The sequence below is a fragment of the Neurospora tetraspora genome, assembly GCF_033439725.1.
Source record: "Neurospora tetraspora strain CBS 560.94 chromosome Unknown B0H65scaffold_11, whole genome shotgun sequence".
NCBI lineage: Eukaryota > Fungi > Ascomycota > Sordariomycetes > Sordariales > Sordariaceae > Neurospora > Neurospora tetraspora.
The window spans coordinates 734,964-752,290 of record NW_026944393.1 but is presented as its reverse complement, the minus strand read 5'-3'; the positions used below and the strand labels follow the sequence as shown (position 1 = coordinate 752,290).

General features: G+C 51.6%; 5 protein-coding genes across 5 annotated transcripts; 2 read left to right on the top strand and 3 right to left on the bottom strand.

Annotated features, from left to right (window-relative positions):
* Window positions 1-142: 142 nt before the first annotated feature.
* On the top strand, window positions 143-1,596 carry B0H65DRAFT_83599 (putative amidoligase enzyme-domain-containing protein). The gene is made up of 2 exons (XM_062831471.1): window positions 143-577; window positions 667-1,596. The coding sequence occupies exons 1-2, from the start codon at window positions 340-342 to the stop codon at window positions 1,416-1,418; spliced, it is 990 nt and encodes a 329-aa protein (XP_062676618.1). The 5' UTR covers window positions 143-339; the 3' UTR covers window positions 1,419-1,596.
* B0H65DRAFT_83445 (NADP-dependent oxidoreductase domain-containing protein) lies at window positions 1,596-3,037 on the bottom strand. Its single transcript, XM_062831469.1, has 4 exons — window positions 2,870-3,037; window positions 2,769-2,779; window positions 2,656-2,713; window positions 1,596-2,529 (listed from the first exon to the last, which is right to left on the bottom strand). The coding sequence occupies exons 1-4, from the start codon at window positions 2,939-2,941 to the stop codon at window positions 1,774-1,776; spliced, it is 897 nt and encodes a 298-aa protein (XP_062676617.1). The 5' UTR covers window positions 2,942-3,037; the 3' UTR covers window positions 1,596-1,773.
* A 380-nt stretch (window positions 3,038-3,417) lies between these two features.
* On the bottom strand, window positions 3,418-5,542 carry B0H65DRAFT_83477 (uncharacterized protein). The gene is made up of 3 exons (XM_062831470.1): window positions 4,765-5,542; window positions 4,160-4,700; window positions 3,418-4,105 (listed from the first exon to the last, which is right to left on the bottom strand). The coding sequence occupies exons 1-3, from the start codon at window positions 5,241-5,243 to the stop codon at window positions 3,617-3,619; spliced, it is 1,509 nt and encodes a 502-aa protein (XP_062676616.1). The 5' UTR covers window positions 5,244-5,542; the 3' UTR covers window positions 3,418-3,616.
* Window positions 5,543-6,503: 961 nt separating this feature from the next.
* B0H65DRAFT_437388 (Squalene/phytoene synthase) lies at window positions 6,504-7,695 on the bottom strand (the record flags this gene model as incomplete). Its single annotated transcript, XM_062825306.1, has 2 exons — window positions 6,504-7,470; window positions 7,529-7,695. The coding sequence occupies 2 exons, from the start codon at window positions 7,693-7,695 to the stop codon at window positions 6,504-6,506; spliced, it is 1,134 nt and encodes a 377-aa protein (XP_062676615.1).
* Window positions 7,696-7,999: 304 nt separating this feature from the next.
* Window positions 8,000-12,269, top strand: B0H65DRAFT_481853 (DNA repair protein rad-5). Its single transcript, XM_062827644.1, has 3 exons — window positions 8,000-9,929; window positions 9,995-11,819; window positions 11,884-12,269. The coding sequence occupies exons 1-3, from the start codon at window positions 8,201-8,203 to the stop codon at window positions 11,966-11,968; spliced, it is 3,639 nt and encodes a 1,212-aa protein (XP_062676614.1). The 5' UTR covers window positions 8,000-8,200; the 3' UTR covers window positions 11,969-12,269.
* Window positions 12,270-17,327: the final 5,058 nt, after the last annotated feature.

Sequence of the window (17,327 nt, the reverse complement as noted above, 5' to 3'; positions counted from 1 at the left end):
CATGTTCCTCAACCTCATAGCCATCAGTTTTAGAGATGATGTTGTTTATGAAACAAACGATGAGATGATGTTAGGCGCCCGCAAGCTGTCGATGACGTGAGGGGAGGAAGGGACTCGATGACAAAAGGCGTCAATGCAAAGAGCGGATGGAATTCGTATAAAAGCGTGGCATGGATATATAGCAACATGACGAGAACGTTTAAGGCATCCAAGGTTGACCATTGGCATCCCAACTATCACAGGCAAGGAAGTCACTACCGAAAGACTTCATTAGCAATTTATAATCGCCACGACTCCAAAACCAAGCCACAAACCCCGTAGCACCTTCCTTCAGTGACAATGAGCACTGCCCATAGAGGTACCTTCCACTTCGGAGTCGAAATCGAACTTCTCCTCGGCAGTCGTAAAAAGCACTCCACATGGACTTCCCTCGCCGAAGATCTCGGCAAAAGCCTTGTCAAAGCCGGTATCCCCAATCACGTCAACAATTCCAACGACAAAACCGTTCCTTCCAACTACCGTGAATGGTCCATCACTCAAGAGATCACCATTCCCAGCCAACCGGGCAAGAACCTCTGTCAGTCTTTTCCTACATCTTCTCTGCAGACCCCCCTTTCCCTCCTCAAATTCCAGGCTTCCAGTCATGACTGACACTCCTCCGTAAAGTTGGCATCGAACTCGTCTCCCCCATTTACGATGCCTCATTTCGTTCTCAATGGGTTGAAGAACTCTCCAAGATCTTCTCAACTCTCTCATCCAACTTCATTATCACTCCTTCCGAGCACTGCTCAACCCACATCCATATCTCCTGTGTCCCAACCTTCTCCCCAACGGAACTCGCCTCTCTCTCAAAATGCATCCTCTACTTCGAGCCAGCTTTGGACTCCCTCTTCCCTGCAAACCGCCGTGGTAGTTCTGCATACTGGTGCCAGAGCAACAGGTCAAACCCCGCCTTGAGAGGCTTGTCGACGGGAGAAGCCTTGGGGATCATCGACGCTGCCGCTACAACTGGATCTGCAGCTAGGATCATCGAAGTGATGAACCTGTTCCCTGCTGATTCTGCTTATGGAAGGGCTAATGGCCGAAGGGAAGACTTCGTGAGGGGAAAAGTGTACAAGTGGGATTTGACGGGCTTGCTGGGTGTTACTGCTGGGCAGGTGGCTAGGGAAAAGCCGGGGTTTGGTATTCCCTCGGGGACTGGGGGCGGAAATGTCCGGGGGACGATCGAGTTTAGACAGCCGCCTGGGAGTTTGACGGCGAACGAAGCGGTGGGGGGGATTGAGGTTGCGGTGTCGTTTGTTGCTGGTGCGTTGATGGTTGGGTCAATCGTTGAGAGAGGAAGAGAAGTGTTGGATGCTGGAGGGCCGAGGGAGGAGCTGTGGGCTTTGTTGGCGAGTGGCGCCAAGATGCTGGGATGAACCGAGGGTTTGAAGCCTGCCGATAAGGGTCTTCTCGAGTGTGCTACGAGGGTGTGATGCCAGCCCAGGCAGGGCGGTCATTCAACCCTTGGAGGATGATATATATGAAGTTGCAATGTTGAGGACATTGGGGAGACCAGAACTTACATCTAAAAACGAAGTGCTTTGATGTCAGCAGTCATAGGGTGCGCGAAGACAAAAGGGAGGGTGCGGGAAGTCACGCTCTAGCAGAGAGCACGAGATTGAGGCACAAGAGGTACCTCTAGGTGCCTCTAAAGTCAGAAACCAACATCTTGAGCAAAGCAGGACATACCTCTACCCCTTCCATCTTGTCTGTAAGCCGGTCTCCATCCCCTTAAACCTCCTCCTGCCCACTGTAGTTATCCAACTCACTTGTCGTCGGGTCCCAACACACCGGGCTATACTCCTCCGTCTCCAGTCCCTTCACCTCCCCCTCGCTCAGTTCAAAGTCATACACATCCGCATTCTCCTTGATCCTCTCCGCCCTCACACTCTTCGGCAGCGGCAAATACCCCTTCTGGAGACTCCACCTCACAAGCACCTGCGCCTCGGTCTTCCCGTACTTCTCCGCGAGTCTCTTCAGCCCGGGCTCACCGAACCTCTCCCCTCTGACGATGGGAGCATACGCTTCAACGACAACGTTGCGTTTGCGACACCACTCGACGATATCCTTGCGGGGACACCATGGATGGACCTCCCACTGCCCTACACTTATCACTCCTCCCTTGCCGGGCCCGCCCCTTTCCTCTTCCAGCTCTTTGATGTGCTGTTCCAATTCGTCAAGATGGTGGGCACCGTAATTGGAGACACCAATGGACCGGATCTTCCCTTCTTCAACAGCTTCGACGAGGGCAAGCCAGGCGCCCTTCCGGTTGACGGATCCGCCGTAGGGAGCATGCAGGAGCATGAGATCGATGTACTCGAGCCCAGTTTTGGCGAGGGATTCGGCGATGATGCGTTTTGCTGCGTTGTAGGAGATGTGTTTGGGGCCAACTTTGGAGGTGAAGAAGATTTGGGAGCGGGGGATGGTGGGGCGGAGGATAGCGGCGCCGCAGCCGGCTTCGTTGCGGTAGGCGGAGGCGGAGTCGACCTGCCAACGGAAAGGAGGTTAGCTTGGGGGTGGAGGGGAGGGTAGAATGGGATAGGGAGCAAAACGGGAAAGGGGAAAGGGGAAAGGGGATAGGGGAAGGGAGGGAGGGAGGGGGCCGGGACGAACATGGCGGTAGCCGACTTTGAAGGCTTCTTGGACGATTGTGTCTACTTCATTTGCGGGACTGGAGAGGGATTAGGATGGCAGGCTTGCAAACAGCTTGATCTCGGGCGTCTTACGTTTGGTAGACCTGCAAAGCGCAGAAGCGTTAGTCGCATGGGCAGATGAAGGCGTTGATGACAAGGGGCTCAGTGTGATGGTTCACTCAGTAATTACATACACCAAAACCCAATTGAGGGATCTCATATCCGCTGTTTAGCTTGATCTTGTCGTTAATGCTGAGTTTCGACATTTTGTTTGGTTGCCTTGGCGTTGTTCAGAAAGAGAAAATTGAGTGTCGTTGTGATGAATAGAGGAAGTTCAGTCGCGATCGATGACGTGCGATGCGAGAGAGTCGTTCCTGCCTCGTCCGAGTTAAGGCCGAGCCAACGATGACAAATCTCCTCTGGGGTGCGTAAAGCAATATGCTTTGTTGCTAAAGACGTAGGCTGGAATCTCTTCAGTTTCTGACCTCCCGTCGTTAATGGCAGGACGTCGCCAATGGCTCCTCCCCGACGGGGTTGTTCCATTTATCGACCTTCCGGTTTGGAACTTCAAGAGGCTCGATCATACGGCAACTGCCGAGCTACTACAGTCCTTCCAAGTTAAGTGACGTGACGGAAAGCGGTATGTGGTTACCTCGACCGGCCGTTATCGCCATCGGCCGTTGTAACGAATGTAAACAAACGTGTTCAGGGGGAAGTGGAGCAACGACCCGTCAAGGGCAAGATGGGCAATTGTGAAGGATCTTTCTTTGACGCTGCACTTGCCTGCTATACACGCCCACTAGCTCAAGGACTCAACAGAGATCCCTTTACCCCATTCACTCCGTCACCCTGCGCCGATACTCTCCCACAAACCTATATCCTCCCTCCCTCTCCTGTATTCCCCTCCCATCTTCGCGTCCCAGCTTACTTCCTGTCCCAGCTTACTTCCTTGGCTCAACGCTCTGCGGGTAGTAAAAAACCTCGTTCGGATCATACTGCGCCTTCATCTGCTGCAGCCTGCTAAGGCTACCACGATAATAATTGCCCACCGCCTCCGCCCTCTTCATCGTCGGATCCGCATAGTTGATATACATCCCCCACTGCTCCTGCTTCATATTATCCGTGAAGCTCTTGACCCATCCATCCAGGAAGCTGAATCCATTGCTGGGATAGCTGCCATAGTTTACGCGGTCGTAGAGTTCGTAAAGGAAGAGGTATTCAGGGGCGCGGTAGGCGTAGGAGCTGGTGTAGTTGGCCGAGTTGGTGGTGGAAGAGGTGATGGCTGACTTGGGACCGCCGTGCATGTCGATGATGATGAACCAGTCGCGCGAGACACGCTTGGCGGTGTTGATCCAGTAGTTGGCGACGGAGTTCAGAGCAGCGGAGGGGAGGGCGGTGGTGACGAGGGATTTGGAGTAGAAGGTTTCGACCTAGGATGGGGTTAGTTGCTGGAGGGGAGAAGGAAGAAAGGGGGGAAGACCTACGGTATTATAAGGATGCGTAACATCGACCGTACCGCCGTAGGTATAGTAAGTAAACGCCCCCAGCCAATCGTACTGCTGTGCATTGCTCAAGCTCGCTCCCAGAGTGCTCAGCAACGGCTGCACAGCCGTCCTCAGCGCCGAGCTACTGCCATGGTACAAGCCCTGCAGTTGCGTCTGACTTGGCGAGCCGAAGACCCTCATGTTCATCTCCTTGGGCATATTGCCCGCCGCTAACCAATCCTGGAGTTTCCCCCAGCCGGATGCGATCGACGACGCTGAGTTCCAGGGCAAGTTAATCTGGAACGCCGTCACTTGCGAGGGCGCAGCGAAGGTGTTGAACTTGAAGGAAGCCACAATGCCAAAGTTGGACCCGGCGCCGCGCAAAGCCCAGAAGAGGTCCGGGTTCTCGGTGGGCGAGGCGGTTACCACGGTGCTGTTGGCCAGAACGACGGTGGCGGCGGCGATCCAGTCTACTGCAAGACCGTAGGTGTGCGAAGAGAAGCCGAAGCCGCCGTGGAGGGAGTGGCCTCCTACTCCGACTCTGTTTCCCTCATAGTTAGCACCGGACGGGCCGAGAAATAGGTGTACATGAGAAGAAAACGTACCCAGGACAAGTCCCATGCGAGAAACCCCTCTTGCCCTGTTTATACAGCTCCGTCGCCACATGCCCCAGTCTCGCTCCCGCTTGAACATCTGCGATATTTGTCGTCTTATCCAGCGTCACCTTCGACATGCGATCCAACTCCACGACCAGATGCCCGTTCTCTCCGCCCAGACCAAACGAGGCATAACTGTGCCCTCCTGACTTGGGGGTGACTTTGATTCCCAGCTTTGCGGCACAAGAGACGGCGCCTCGGATGTGTTCGACGGTGGTGGGGACGGCAATAGCTACCGGCGTGTAGGGAAGACGCTGGTTGAAGGGATTGACGTCGGCGCGCCAATCAGATGAGCCTTGCGCATCAGCCGGGACGCCGGCGGATTTGAGGCAGTCGTCGATGGCGGCGCGTTTGTTGAGAGGAGAGGTTAGTGGGTTGGCGAGGATGGGAGCTGCCGTGGCAGTAAGGAGGATGAGGGGGAGCCACATGGTAGACGATGTACTGGATCCGGGCGGAATCCTGTTCAGTGGGATGGGACGACCAGGTCTGGAGCCTGGAAAAGGACGGAGGGCAGTCCCGTAGACTTGATATAGCTTGGTCACAGCCTCATTGTGTCGAACTGGTCATGAAGGGCATTGACCTACCGGAGCTGTTTCTGCTTTTTCCCGTTGTGGCACCCACGAGACTTCAGGAAATGGAACTGACACCAGTCCCTTCCAACTTCCACGCCTGGGGATATTGAATTGCGGGGGTGATAATGCGGGAACACGGCATCAAGCCCCCCGGGGATTAATCACTGAGCCGTCTCGGCCGTCTTTGACTTTGTGGGGAGCATGATGCGGAGGGTGACCAAATCTTCGGGATGCGGAGGATTGTGTTACTGTAGGAAGTCGTTGCAGATCAGAGACTCGGAGGTGAGCAGGATGTGGAAGTTCGCCAGTGATTGGTCCGGCTAACATATCAGCCTACAGACGCTTCCTTCACATATGCCAAGAGTGATGAGCTTGTTCAGCAGTCATCCCAAGCTCTGGGCACCTTGGCGGCTTGGCCTGATGAGGTTGAAACAAGAGTTTGTATGGACCATGGATGAAGCAGACGCATCGGAACTTGTTGATCCGGCTCTGCTCCCTGTCGACGATTCTTGGCGAGATCTGGGCGAGAGCGACTAGAGCTACTAGAGAGATGTCAGCCCTGCAATGGGCATCCTTTGACGGTAGAACCAGCCGCGGAGCCGCTCGTTGTTTTAGAAGCCGATCGGGAACGATGGTATTTGCTGTCAGATTTTGCTTAGGCTAAAGTGTAGCCGTTACCCGTGTTGTCGCTATTCAGGCCCGGCCAGAACACACCACACGGAACGCTCTTGTAAAGTGGTCTCTCTGCCCCAGATTGCAAGCAATATCGATGTTGGTATTGGATGTTGTGCTTTCGACTGCCACCCTCTGCGAAGTGGTCATGTGCCTCTTTTGTGGTGCGATGGTCCTACAGAAATCATGCCAGAACTTTGCCTCAAGGACGCTTTGTGCCATTTAGAAGGGACAAGAAGACTTGGGTTGATGCAGTCGACGATTGCTGACTTTTGCCTGTTCATGATAACCGGGCTAAGGGATAGCAACGGAGTGTACCCTCGCGGTCCTGATCGAGATCGATCCTGTGTCATCACGAACGTCGGCACTAAGAGTAAGAAACGGGATGGAAGAACGAATCTCAATTGTAGCTCGTTAGCCTCAGATCCGGCACACACAGCGGACTCAAATTTGCTGTGTCTTCAGAGCACGCCACAACCTCCAAGGAAGCTTCCAGCTCGCCTTGACCTTGAACGGGTCAAAGTCAACCTTCTCCAACCGTTCCAAGTAATCGGCAGCCGGCACTGCTTCCAGCAGCACCCCAAACCCCCTCTTGATATCGGCTTGTGTTGTGTCAGTTCCGCCGCTCGAGTAGGCATGCTCCTGTTCTCCCTCATGTTCATAATCATGTCCCACCTCTTCCCCAGCCTTCAAGTTCTTCAACATCTCTCTCGCCGTGATTAAGTGGTCATTGGCCCTCGTAGCGACCTTGAACACGGCATCCTGTAGTCCCTCGGCGTTGGGTCCGCGGCGGAAGACGTCCTCCTCTCTAACTCCCACCTCGGCCATCACATCGAGGGGTAGTAACAGGGCAGGAGGCCGGGTATTGCCCACGCTCCCCGCCGGACCCTGAATAGGCTGCGACGGAGCGGCCAGAACGGGAATACCGCGTAGTGTGGCTACAATACCGCACGCCTTGCCGATGTGACTAGCTAGATGATCCATGTGTACCGATCGCAGAGGCATGGAAGCGAGGGTCATGTACATCAGCGTCGCGTAAGTGTTCTCGGCGTAGTCCTCCAGCGAAGTAAGGCTGACAAACGGCCTGTTTTCCATGTGTTGCTCGCGCGTGTTGATCAGGCGTAGGAGCCAGAACTTGAGAGAGCTGGCACTGCTGGGGCCGGCGCGGGCTTTGAGGTCTTGGATGGCTTGGTGGAGGAGGATGGAAATGGGCTCGCGTGGGGGGTTGCCGGCGAAGACGCTGTTCACGGTTTCCCGCCAGAAGGACATGCGCATACGTGCGATGGTCGGGTTGGAGACGGTCTCGGGGAGGCGGGCGAGTTCGAGGTTCAATGTACGGAGAGCATTGTAGGCGTTCCGGGAGGAAGAAGGGACGAATTGTCGGAGGAGGAAGGCTTCGTAGTCGCCATGTCTGGGGGAGAGAAGAGTTAGCGGATGAATGCCTATGGGACGAGAGGACAGGGACAGACTTGAACTGGTTCTCACAGTACTGACGGGCCTTCTCGACGTCGACGTCAGTGATGGTCGCGAGGCTTCGTCCGGGGAGGCAAGGCTTGAACGGGTGAGGCTGGAGACGAAGACGCGGCCGTAGAGGTGCCCGCCTCAGGCCATGGCTAACTGATCGAGAGGATATCATGGCAGAAGAAGCGGTACTGTTTTCCCCGCTGTTACAACAAAGGTCACATCTCTGTAACGAGAGACAAGACAACCTCGGCAGCGGGAGGAAGACAGGCCGACGACGACATTGATTCGACAATTGGACGATGTCACGCCGTGCCCCTCAGCATCACAGCGCTATGATTTAGCGGATGTTAGGTTAGTAGCTCCAGACCCTTTATGGTTAGCAATGATGGCATTAAATGGCCTAGGTGGCCCAAGCTCCTTGTCCTTTGAAGTGGCGCGTAATCACCTGACAGCGGGAAGGTGGGAACAATGACACGCCAGAATTCACGGGTTGCCACAGCACAGTCGCGTCTCCCGGCGCAACACCCGATGTATTCGGTTACAGTTGCTGACTGAATTGCTTCGTCACTGTTTGATATTGTACACCAGCGGCACCTAATCAGCAGTCTACTATCGGTTCTTAAGCTGTCCCCATGGGCTGAACAACACCTTCAACAACTGGAAACACAAGGGACACCATGGACTTCACCAACGAGCCCCCCTCCAAGAAGCGCCGGTTCATGGCCGACCAAGTTGACTCGGACGATGTCGTTGCCGGCCCCAGCTCGTCTCCTCAATTCAGTGCTCCGCCGAGTTCACCACCCAGGAAGAAACTCCTTCAAGATCCAAACGAAGAAGTAAAGTCACGAATCTCCAAAGATGCGGACGACGACGAGGAACCCCCGAGATTCTTCACAGACGATGGCACATTAACGCCCCATGCTATGAAGCTATGTGCTCCCTTTCTCGACGAAATGCAAAAGCCAGATCCCAGGAGAGGATATGTCTTGAAAGATATCGATACTCCAGTCGCGACACCGCAAGATGTGACACCCCCAGTGGTCGAGTCCCCCCAGCTGGCGTTCGACAAAGATACATTCGAAGCCTTTGTTGGCGAAAAAGTTGCGACCGATGTCCTCCAAGTCATAAGCAAGAACTGCGGCAACGATATCGAAAGAGCTGTCAATATGTACCTGGATGGAACATGGAAGAAGCTACACCGGGCGCCTCCAGTCAGGGTCAACTCGCATTCGCCCCTGATTGTAGTAGGTCAGTCTCCGAAGAAAGCATCGACACCACACGCACGATTGCGGTCGCAAGCTCAAGCCCAACCACAAACACAATCGAGAACACAAGCAGGGGAGCCCAAGGTTCTCCCATCAATGCCAGAGGCCCGCTATGTCGGCGCATTTGGTGTTGAGGGATGGGCTACAAGGAGCGGGACAGGCCTCATTAGACACGGTGATATTGTCAAGATTGAGCGCCAAAAGATCCAACCACCCACCGTCGCAAGGAAAGGGCAAATCAAGCCTGGGACCCCGCAGTCCATGCCACGAGTTAGCGCGGCAGCTGCCAAACGTGTCGATGTGATAGTCCGTTTCACCGACGCCAGCGGCAGAGAACTTGGTCGTCTAGCCAAAGACACAGCCAACTGGGTGTCAACACTGATAGACCAGAACATCTGCAGGTTCGAAGGCATTTGCGTCTATGCGCCCGAGCGTCTACGAACGAACGAGACCGTCTTTTTACAACTCAAGTGCTACATGCTCCGAGCAGCCTTCTTCGGGAGAACCTTCCAACTAGCCGACAACAGGGCCGCCGGGTTTCACGAGAAAGACGAGACAACAGAAGAGAAGGACCTCCGATTGAGGCAAGTTGCGCTTGTGAGACTGTTCCAAGAGATCAATATGGTCCCCTCTCGAGGAAATGCCGCTGCCGCCAAAGACGCCAGGAAAGACCTGCTTGAAGCAGCAGATTCTGCCGAGAAGAAGGCGATGGACAAGGCCAAGGCCGGGGACAACAATAACGGGTCAGCTTCTCCCTCAGAAGAGGCCGAAGAGGGCCAGGAGCTCGAACAAGACCAACTCGATGCGCTTTACAAGAAGGCCCAGTCGTTCGACTTTAGCACCCCCGAGGCTGAACCAGCTGACACCTTCGCCATGGCCTTGCGTCCATACCAGAAGCAATCGCTGTACTGGATGCTGGCCAAGGAGAAGAACCAGCGAACAGAAGGCCGCGAAACATCCATGCACCCCTTATGGGAAGAGTATACCTGGCCGATCAAGGACCATGACGACAAGGACCTACCTGTGGTTCCTGGCCAACCCTGCTTCTACGTCAACCCGTACTCTGGCGATCTGTCTCTTGACTTCCCCAAGCAAGAGCAGCACTGTCTTGGTGGAATCTTGGCTGATGAGATGGGCCTTGGTACGTCTGCCTTTGTCCTTATCTCGGTTTTGGCATTGATCTCAGCTAACAGTCGTGTAATACAGGCAAAACCATCCAAATGCTTTCCCTGATCCATTCGCACAGATCCGAAGTAGCCATTAGGGCTCGAGAGGCTGGTCCTACCTCCGTCAACAACCTCCCACGTCTACCAGCAGTCTCTGGACAGAAGACTACAGTTGACGCTCCATGTACAACACTTGTCGTTGCCCCCATGTCCTTGCTAGCGCAATGGCAAAGCGAAGCTGAGAATGCTTCGAAGGAGGGCACCATCAAGACCATGATGTACTACGGGGCGGAGAAGAATGTCGATCTACTGACCTTGTGCTGCGAAGCCAACGCGGCCAACGCTCCAGACGTGATCATCACCAGCTATGGAGTCGTCCTCTCCGAGTTTACCCAATTCACTACCAAGAATGGAGACAGACTCAACAGCCGCGGTCTCTTCTCCCTCAACTTCTTCCGCGTCATCCTGGACGAAGCACATAATATCAAGAACCGCCAAGCCAAGACTTCCCGAGCTTGTTACGAAATCGCCGCCGAACACCGCTGGGTCCTCACCGGAACCCCCATCGTCAACCGCCTCGAAGACCTCTTCAGCCTTGTCCGCTTCCTGCGAGTCGAGCCATGGAACAACTTTTCCTTCTGGCGGACCTTCATTACCGTCCCCTTTGAGTCCAAGAACTTTGTACGCGCGTTAGACGTCGTCCAAACCGTCCTCGAACCGCTCGTCATGCGTCGCACCAAAGACATGAAGACCCCTGACGGCCAATTCCTTGTTCCACTTCCGCCCAAACACATCGAGATCGTCGACATCGAGCTCTCCGAGCCTGAGAGGGCAGTCTACGACTACGTCTTTAACCGCGCCAAGCGGACGTTCTTCGATAACATGCAGGCCGGCACAGTGATGAAAGCTTTCACATCCATCTTTGCGCAGATCTTGCGGCTCCGTCAATCGTGCTGTCACCCTTTGCTGGTCCGCAACCAGGAGATCCTCGCTGATGAGGAGGAAGTCAATATGGCCGCTGACGTCGCGGCAGGATTAGCAGACGACATGGACCTCCAATCTCTCATCGAGCGCTTCACCGCCACCACAGACGACGCCTCAAAAACCAACAACTTCGGCGCCCACGTTCTCAAGCAGATCCGGGACGAAGCAGTCAACGAATGCCCCATCTGCGCCGAAGAGCCAATGATCGACCAGGCCGTGACAGGATGCTGGCACTCTGCGTGCAAGAAATGTCTGCTCGATTACATCAAACACCAAACCGACCGTAACGAGGTACCACGGTGTTTCCAGTGTCGCGAGCACATCAACATCCGCGACATCTTCGAAGTCATCCGCCACGATGATGACCCGGAGACACCCTCTACTCCGGGCGCAAGTCCCGAACCACGAATCAGCCTCCAACGCGTCGGGGCCAATGACTCCAGCGCCAAAATCGTCGCTCTAATCTCCCACCTCCGCGCCTTGCGCCAGGAGCACCCGAAAATGAAATCCCTAGTAATTTCCCAGTTCACATCCTTCCTCACTCTAATCTCCTCCGCCCTCACGCGACACAAAATCTCCTTCCTCCGGCTGGACGGGTCCATGTCCCAGAAGGCCCGCGCCGCCGTGCTTTCCGAGTTTCAATCTACCAACAAGTTCTGCGTCCTCTTGCTGAGTCTAAAAGCGGGAGGTGTTGGGTTGAACTTGACAAGTGCGAAGAGGGTGTACATGATGGACCCGTGGTGGTCCTTCGCGGTAGAGGCGCAGGCGATTGATCGTGTCCATCGCATGGGGCAGGAGGATGAGGTGAGGGTTTATCGGTTTATTGTGAAACAGAGTGTGGAAATGAGGATGTTGCGGGTGCAGGAGAGGAAGAAGTTTATGTGAGTTTGTCCCGTTTCCGTGACTTGATGAGGGGAAGGGGTTAAAATACTGACCTGACTGCAGAGCAACATCGCTGGGGATGATGTCCGACGAAGAGAAGAAGATGCAGAGGATCGAGGATATCAAGGAGCTGTTGAGCTCGGATTGAGCGCATCGATACCCAAGGTATATCTACCTTGTCGTCGTCAGTATAGAGCAGCATCCCAGGAGCATAGGGGTCATCGCATTGGGTGTCTTGGAGTATATTGTTTTGGTCATGGTTTATCCGTTCAGTTCGGGTCTGGCCCTGGTGTAGGTAATTGGATGCTATCGGGCAAGTGGTACGAGTCGCAGGTGGAAAAAAAAGAAGGGAGTCGCTGAGGGGCGTAAGTCCCGGAAGATTCTACGGCAACAGCAAAGCATTTGGACATATTTACACGCAAATCTACCTACATACCACCAGCATTTCTCAGGAGTTCACATCAGACATGAATTGGACGGTGGCATCTCCGTCGAACCGTCGGGCGTGGAGGTAAAAGGGAGCCACCCCACCATGGCACTTCAGTCATGCAGATCGAGAGGCCGAGAGCCACCGTCGAGTGTCGACGTCCGCAAACGACATATATGCATGCCGGCGGTCAGGGAAAACTGCACTTCGATTCATTTTCCGGCGTCCGATGTGCTTCTCGCATACGGATGAATCGTAAGCGAGGGCAGTTAACAAGTGCAGCTTAAAGCATAAGCGCCTCCGGTCAACACCGAGATGCGAGCCTCTAAGCCCGCCGGATGTCTTCGAAGAGGGTGTGTGGGAGACTGAGAGTTCCTTTGAAGCACCTACTGCCCGGAAAGTTCAATACCGACGGAAAACCATCACCCGTCATGTGCGAGACGTGGTGTGGGTGACGCACCAACAACACGCTCGACAGCCACGATGGCTTCTCCTCCTATGACCATTATCCCTCCTTTCCTACAAGGTATTGGAAGATGACCATGGATGGGGTAAGACCAACAACTCGACTTCATGTTCGAGGGGAATATTATGGGATCCCAGTGCAGATGGGCAAGGCAGCTGATAACATAAACGCAATCGACATGGAGAAAAGTCTGAGACACGCCACGCACGGCGCCACTAAAAAGTGAGCCAGGCCGTCAAGGTCCGCTTTCACTTGAAAGTATTCCCACGATGAGCAGTAGCTCATATCCTTGGAAAGTATGAATGCCATGATACCCAGCGCTTCGGTCGCGATCCAACGCAGCGTAATCCACCGCTAATGTACCTGTCTGACACCAACTGAGTGTTCACCACAAGCAATCAAAGAAACCAAACCACAGGACGAAGAATCTTCCAGCTGGCGTCCGGTGGCAAACCAAATCCAGCGGCGTTATAGATGAGGCGATTCCAGCTGTCCAGCTTGCTCAGCTACAACCGGCTTTCAGTTGCATCTCACTCGGCTCAGGCATAGTGCACCTTCGGGTCAATCACCCGTTGGCTGTCGTTGGCAAGCTTGTCCTGCTTGGCGGTCGTCGTTGGTGGCGGACGTCGGGTATCGTCGGTGGCTGAAAGAAACTTGATCTAGAAAACTTGTTCAGTATAACGTTGGATCGCGATGACCTTCGCTCCCAGCCATGGAAGGCGTGTAAGTTACGAATCGGGACACGAGCTCGTCTGCAGAAATGTCTCATGCTGGCGGTTGTCATGTGCGTGTAGGTACCTTGCAGTCGCAATGAAGTTGCGGTGTTCGGTTCGACGGTTGCGGTCTTGCGGCGGGCTTCCCTTGCGGCTCTGCGGCTTTTGCATCTGCGGCTTGCGGCTCAACGCCGACAGTGTCAGCACCTCCCATAGTGGCACTTGACAGGTTACAGGGTGGCACCTTACGATACCTACTACTGAGGACACAGGTAGCAGGTACCTACTGGCGGACAGCAGGTACATCTACAAAGGACTTGCAGGTACATTGGTAGGCATTGTAGGCACGGTGCCCAGAGGGATACAGTGGCAGGTTCCCCGCGTCTTGGTGCATGTACTTTTACCTCTCATCTTCATCCAGTCACACACGTGCACCTCGCTACCAACAGGTTGACAAAACCTCAGTCGATCCTCATTTTGCACACCTGGAATTCTGGAAACCGTGACAGCAAGTGAGCAGTTAGCGTAGCATCCAGGCCTTCTCGCTTGATGGAGATGGGTCTTTTGTTTTGTTGGCCCCTTTTCTTGCCCTGTTGCCATGTCAGGGACATCGGATGTCGTTGAAATCAATCGAAAATTGTGGGTTTTTGCTTGAGCCGAACACATGGACTTTTTTCGAGATCCTTTCGGTTACCCTCGGCTTAAACAAGCGCGCCCTTTTCACCCTTGCTGCACTAACAAAAACAAAAACACGGACCTCGCGAACGGCGACGGCGAGGAAGCCCCCTGAAATTATTCTTTTCCCTGCTCTGGTTCCTGATTCGTGAAACTTTCATTTAAAAAAAGGCTTGTTCGTCTCTGCCCTACCGCGCCCTACCGCGCCCTACCGAGCTGCCAACCGGACTGGGAACCCTCAACCCGTGCACTCGTTCCTGGCAGGGAGCTCGCAGCCCACGAAACAAAGCTGCTTTTTAGGGCCTGAAAAATCGTGTAAAAGTTGATTGTTTGAAAAGCCCAACGACGGGGCTGATCCACTGAAAAATCCACTTGTGCTGTTTCCTGAACTTTCAGCAACGGTGAGGGTCGCGGTGAGACAGGTCGTTGGAGCACCGTAGTAACGAGAACAGGGAGACGAACAGGGAGACGGTGGTCATCTGGTTTGAAGAGTTCTTTCTCACTTCCACTTTTGCGATTTTCGATCTCGATCGTGAATTTCGATTCGTAACGGGTTGTGGGTTTTGCTACATCCGTTGGTTTGTTTCGTCATTTCCATGTTTCGAATCTTTCAACAACAAGATGAACGACTGGTCCGAGTTTCCTACAAGTTCGTGATGTCTCACCATCTCATGCGCAAATCCGTTGCTCAAGCTTTTGAGCCTCAGGAGCTACAAGAGCCTCAATGCATCTCATCGGACAAGACCAAACCCTCCCGCGACGAGATCTTCACTTTCAAGCTTCTGCTTCACAGCTCAAGCCTCAACAGCGCCGCAAAGGCTACATGGCTAGTATGAAAATGCTACGTGGCTAATATAAACCCACTTTTATCGCTGAGTAAGCCCAGCCCAGCCGCCCAGCACACCGCGTGCAACTGAGGCCACATAATCGATGCCCGCGCATCGCCAAATCTACGCTGTTAGTGTCATTTTTTTATGTAAAGTTATTCAAAGTCATTAATCCAGTTAATTATCTACTATTGAGGCGGTTAATATTGTAGTTACTAGTAATACTACTATTCCCTATACTAGCCTTATTGCTGCATTTACTACTTAAAGTATACGTACCTACTCTAATTTTAATACTTGCTGTATAAGTACTATTAGGGAGGCAGTTAGAGATATGTCTTCCTACTCAAATCCCTTAGTACCTACCCTCCACCCTATATAAGTATTAGAGGTAGTATTATAGCTATAGGGATTTAGTTATATTATATTATTAGTATAATATAGTTTTGTAAATTATATTATAATTAATTAGATGGAAGAGGAGCGAGAAGGTCTAGGACTCTAGGAAGTGCCTAAGTAATAATAGAATTAATTGGCCTAGTATAATAATTTGCAATACGAATTATAAGAATTTCCCTTATTTCTAGCCGGGTAAGTATACAACCCTTAAATTTAGCTATATTTAGTACCCAATCCTTATATTAATTCTAGTAACTGCCTAAATTAAGGATAAGAAATTCTAATGGCCGCTTTTATTACTAAATTTAGGGATAAGGAGATGGAGAGGGCGCTAGAGCTCTCTATAAGAGAGTTAGAAGGTAAAAAGGTAAGGGCGAGGGAGTTGGAGTCGACCGCAGGGGTATTAGAGAGGGAATTAGAATTGGAATTAATTGTATTATAATTACTTTAACTATATTTGCAATCACCTCTATAATAGTACAATTTAAATTATTTTAAGTAATATTATTACAGGTATACAACGTCCTCTACGTACTCCCCCTTTATATACCCCCTCTCCTCCCTCCTTTCTATACCTTTTACTATATTACCCAGCGGGGCGGTTTATTGTAAGAGAATATACAGCGATTATTATACCGGTTGTAGTTAATAAGTATAGTAGTAGCGGGTGCGGTAGCAATAGGTTAAGTAAGGCCTTAATTACCCTTTAGATTTCGTAGCTTATAAATTTCCGGGTTTATAAAGTTTCGTTCCGATATTTTACGTATATAATTTATAAAATTTAGGTTAGGGATAACCGTTTACTTTCCGCGGCTAGGTAAGGTAGTAGGGTTTTAAATTATATAAGTACGCCGTTCAACCTCGGTTAACCTAGTACCGTTGTTTAATTTTAACTACTAGTACATATTTATATCCTCTATAGCCAATACTAATGGCGGATCTATTTATAATAGCTTTAATATAAAATATTTATATAGTAAGTTATACTAAATCGTAAATACCTTTTTATAGTTGGCATCTAGGTTTTAACGTAGATTTCTAAACTAATTATTATAAATATAGTAATATTAATACTATATAAGCTTGAAGGTATATAGCGCCACTTTTAATACCAAATAATTAAATATCCCTATTCTTTTATATTTTTATAAATACGTTTACTGCGCTATAGTATATCGTAATTTAAAGACTTCTCTTTAAGAGCAGCAAGTAGACTATATATATTCGTATAGTTGGTTTGAAGAGAAGAAAGTCTAACCGTATGGTCATTATTATCTATTCGTACGGTACCCCACGTTTTCGCTCATATATTTCCCTAACCTTCTCGCCCTTCTAATAGACTATATGTACCTTTTGATTCCAATAGTGCATTCGCAGCCTAGAATAGCGTATTCGCAACCCGGAATAGCGTATTAGCTCCTCCGACAATGTATTTAATCCCCCAACAGAAATTACATCGCATCCAATTGCATCGCATTCCATTGCATCGCATTCAAATTCACCGCATTCGTCTTTTTTCAATTGTCATTTTAAATCGCTGTTTCAATCGCTATTTCAATCTAATCGCTATTTCAATCGCTGTCTGAATCGTTATCTCAATCGCTTTTCAATTGGGAGTTGCGAATGCGCGGTCGGGCGAGCGAATAAGCTATTCCGGGTGAGCGAATAGGCTGTTCTGGGCTACGAATACGCTGTCGGGAGAGTAAATGCGTTGTTCTGGGCTGCGAATGCGTTGAGGTACTTTAACGAAAGGGGCGCGGCGATAGGGTTCGGGTTAGAAGTGAGGAAGAAAAGTGGGGTACCGTACGGATAGATAATAATAACCGTATGGTTAGACTTTCTCTTAAAGAGGAAAGACGGTTTTTAAGGAGGCGTTTAATAGCCCTATATACAAATTCGATTCTATTAGTTATCCTAATACTATAGTTCTTAAACTTCGAAATTACGTAATTACTATACTTGTCGATCTATAGGAAGTAATACTTATAAAGGTAAACGAA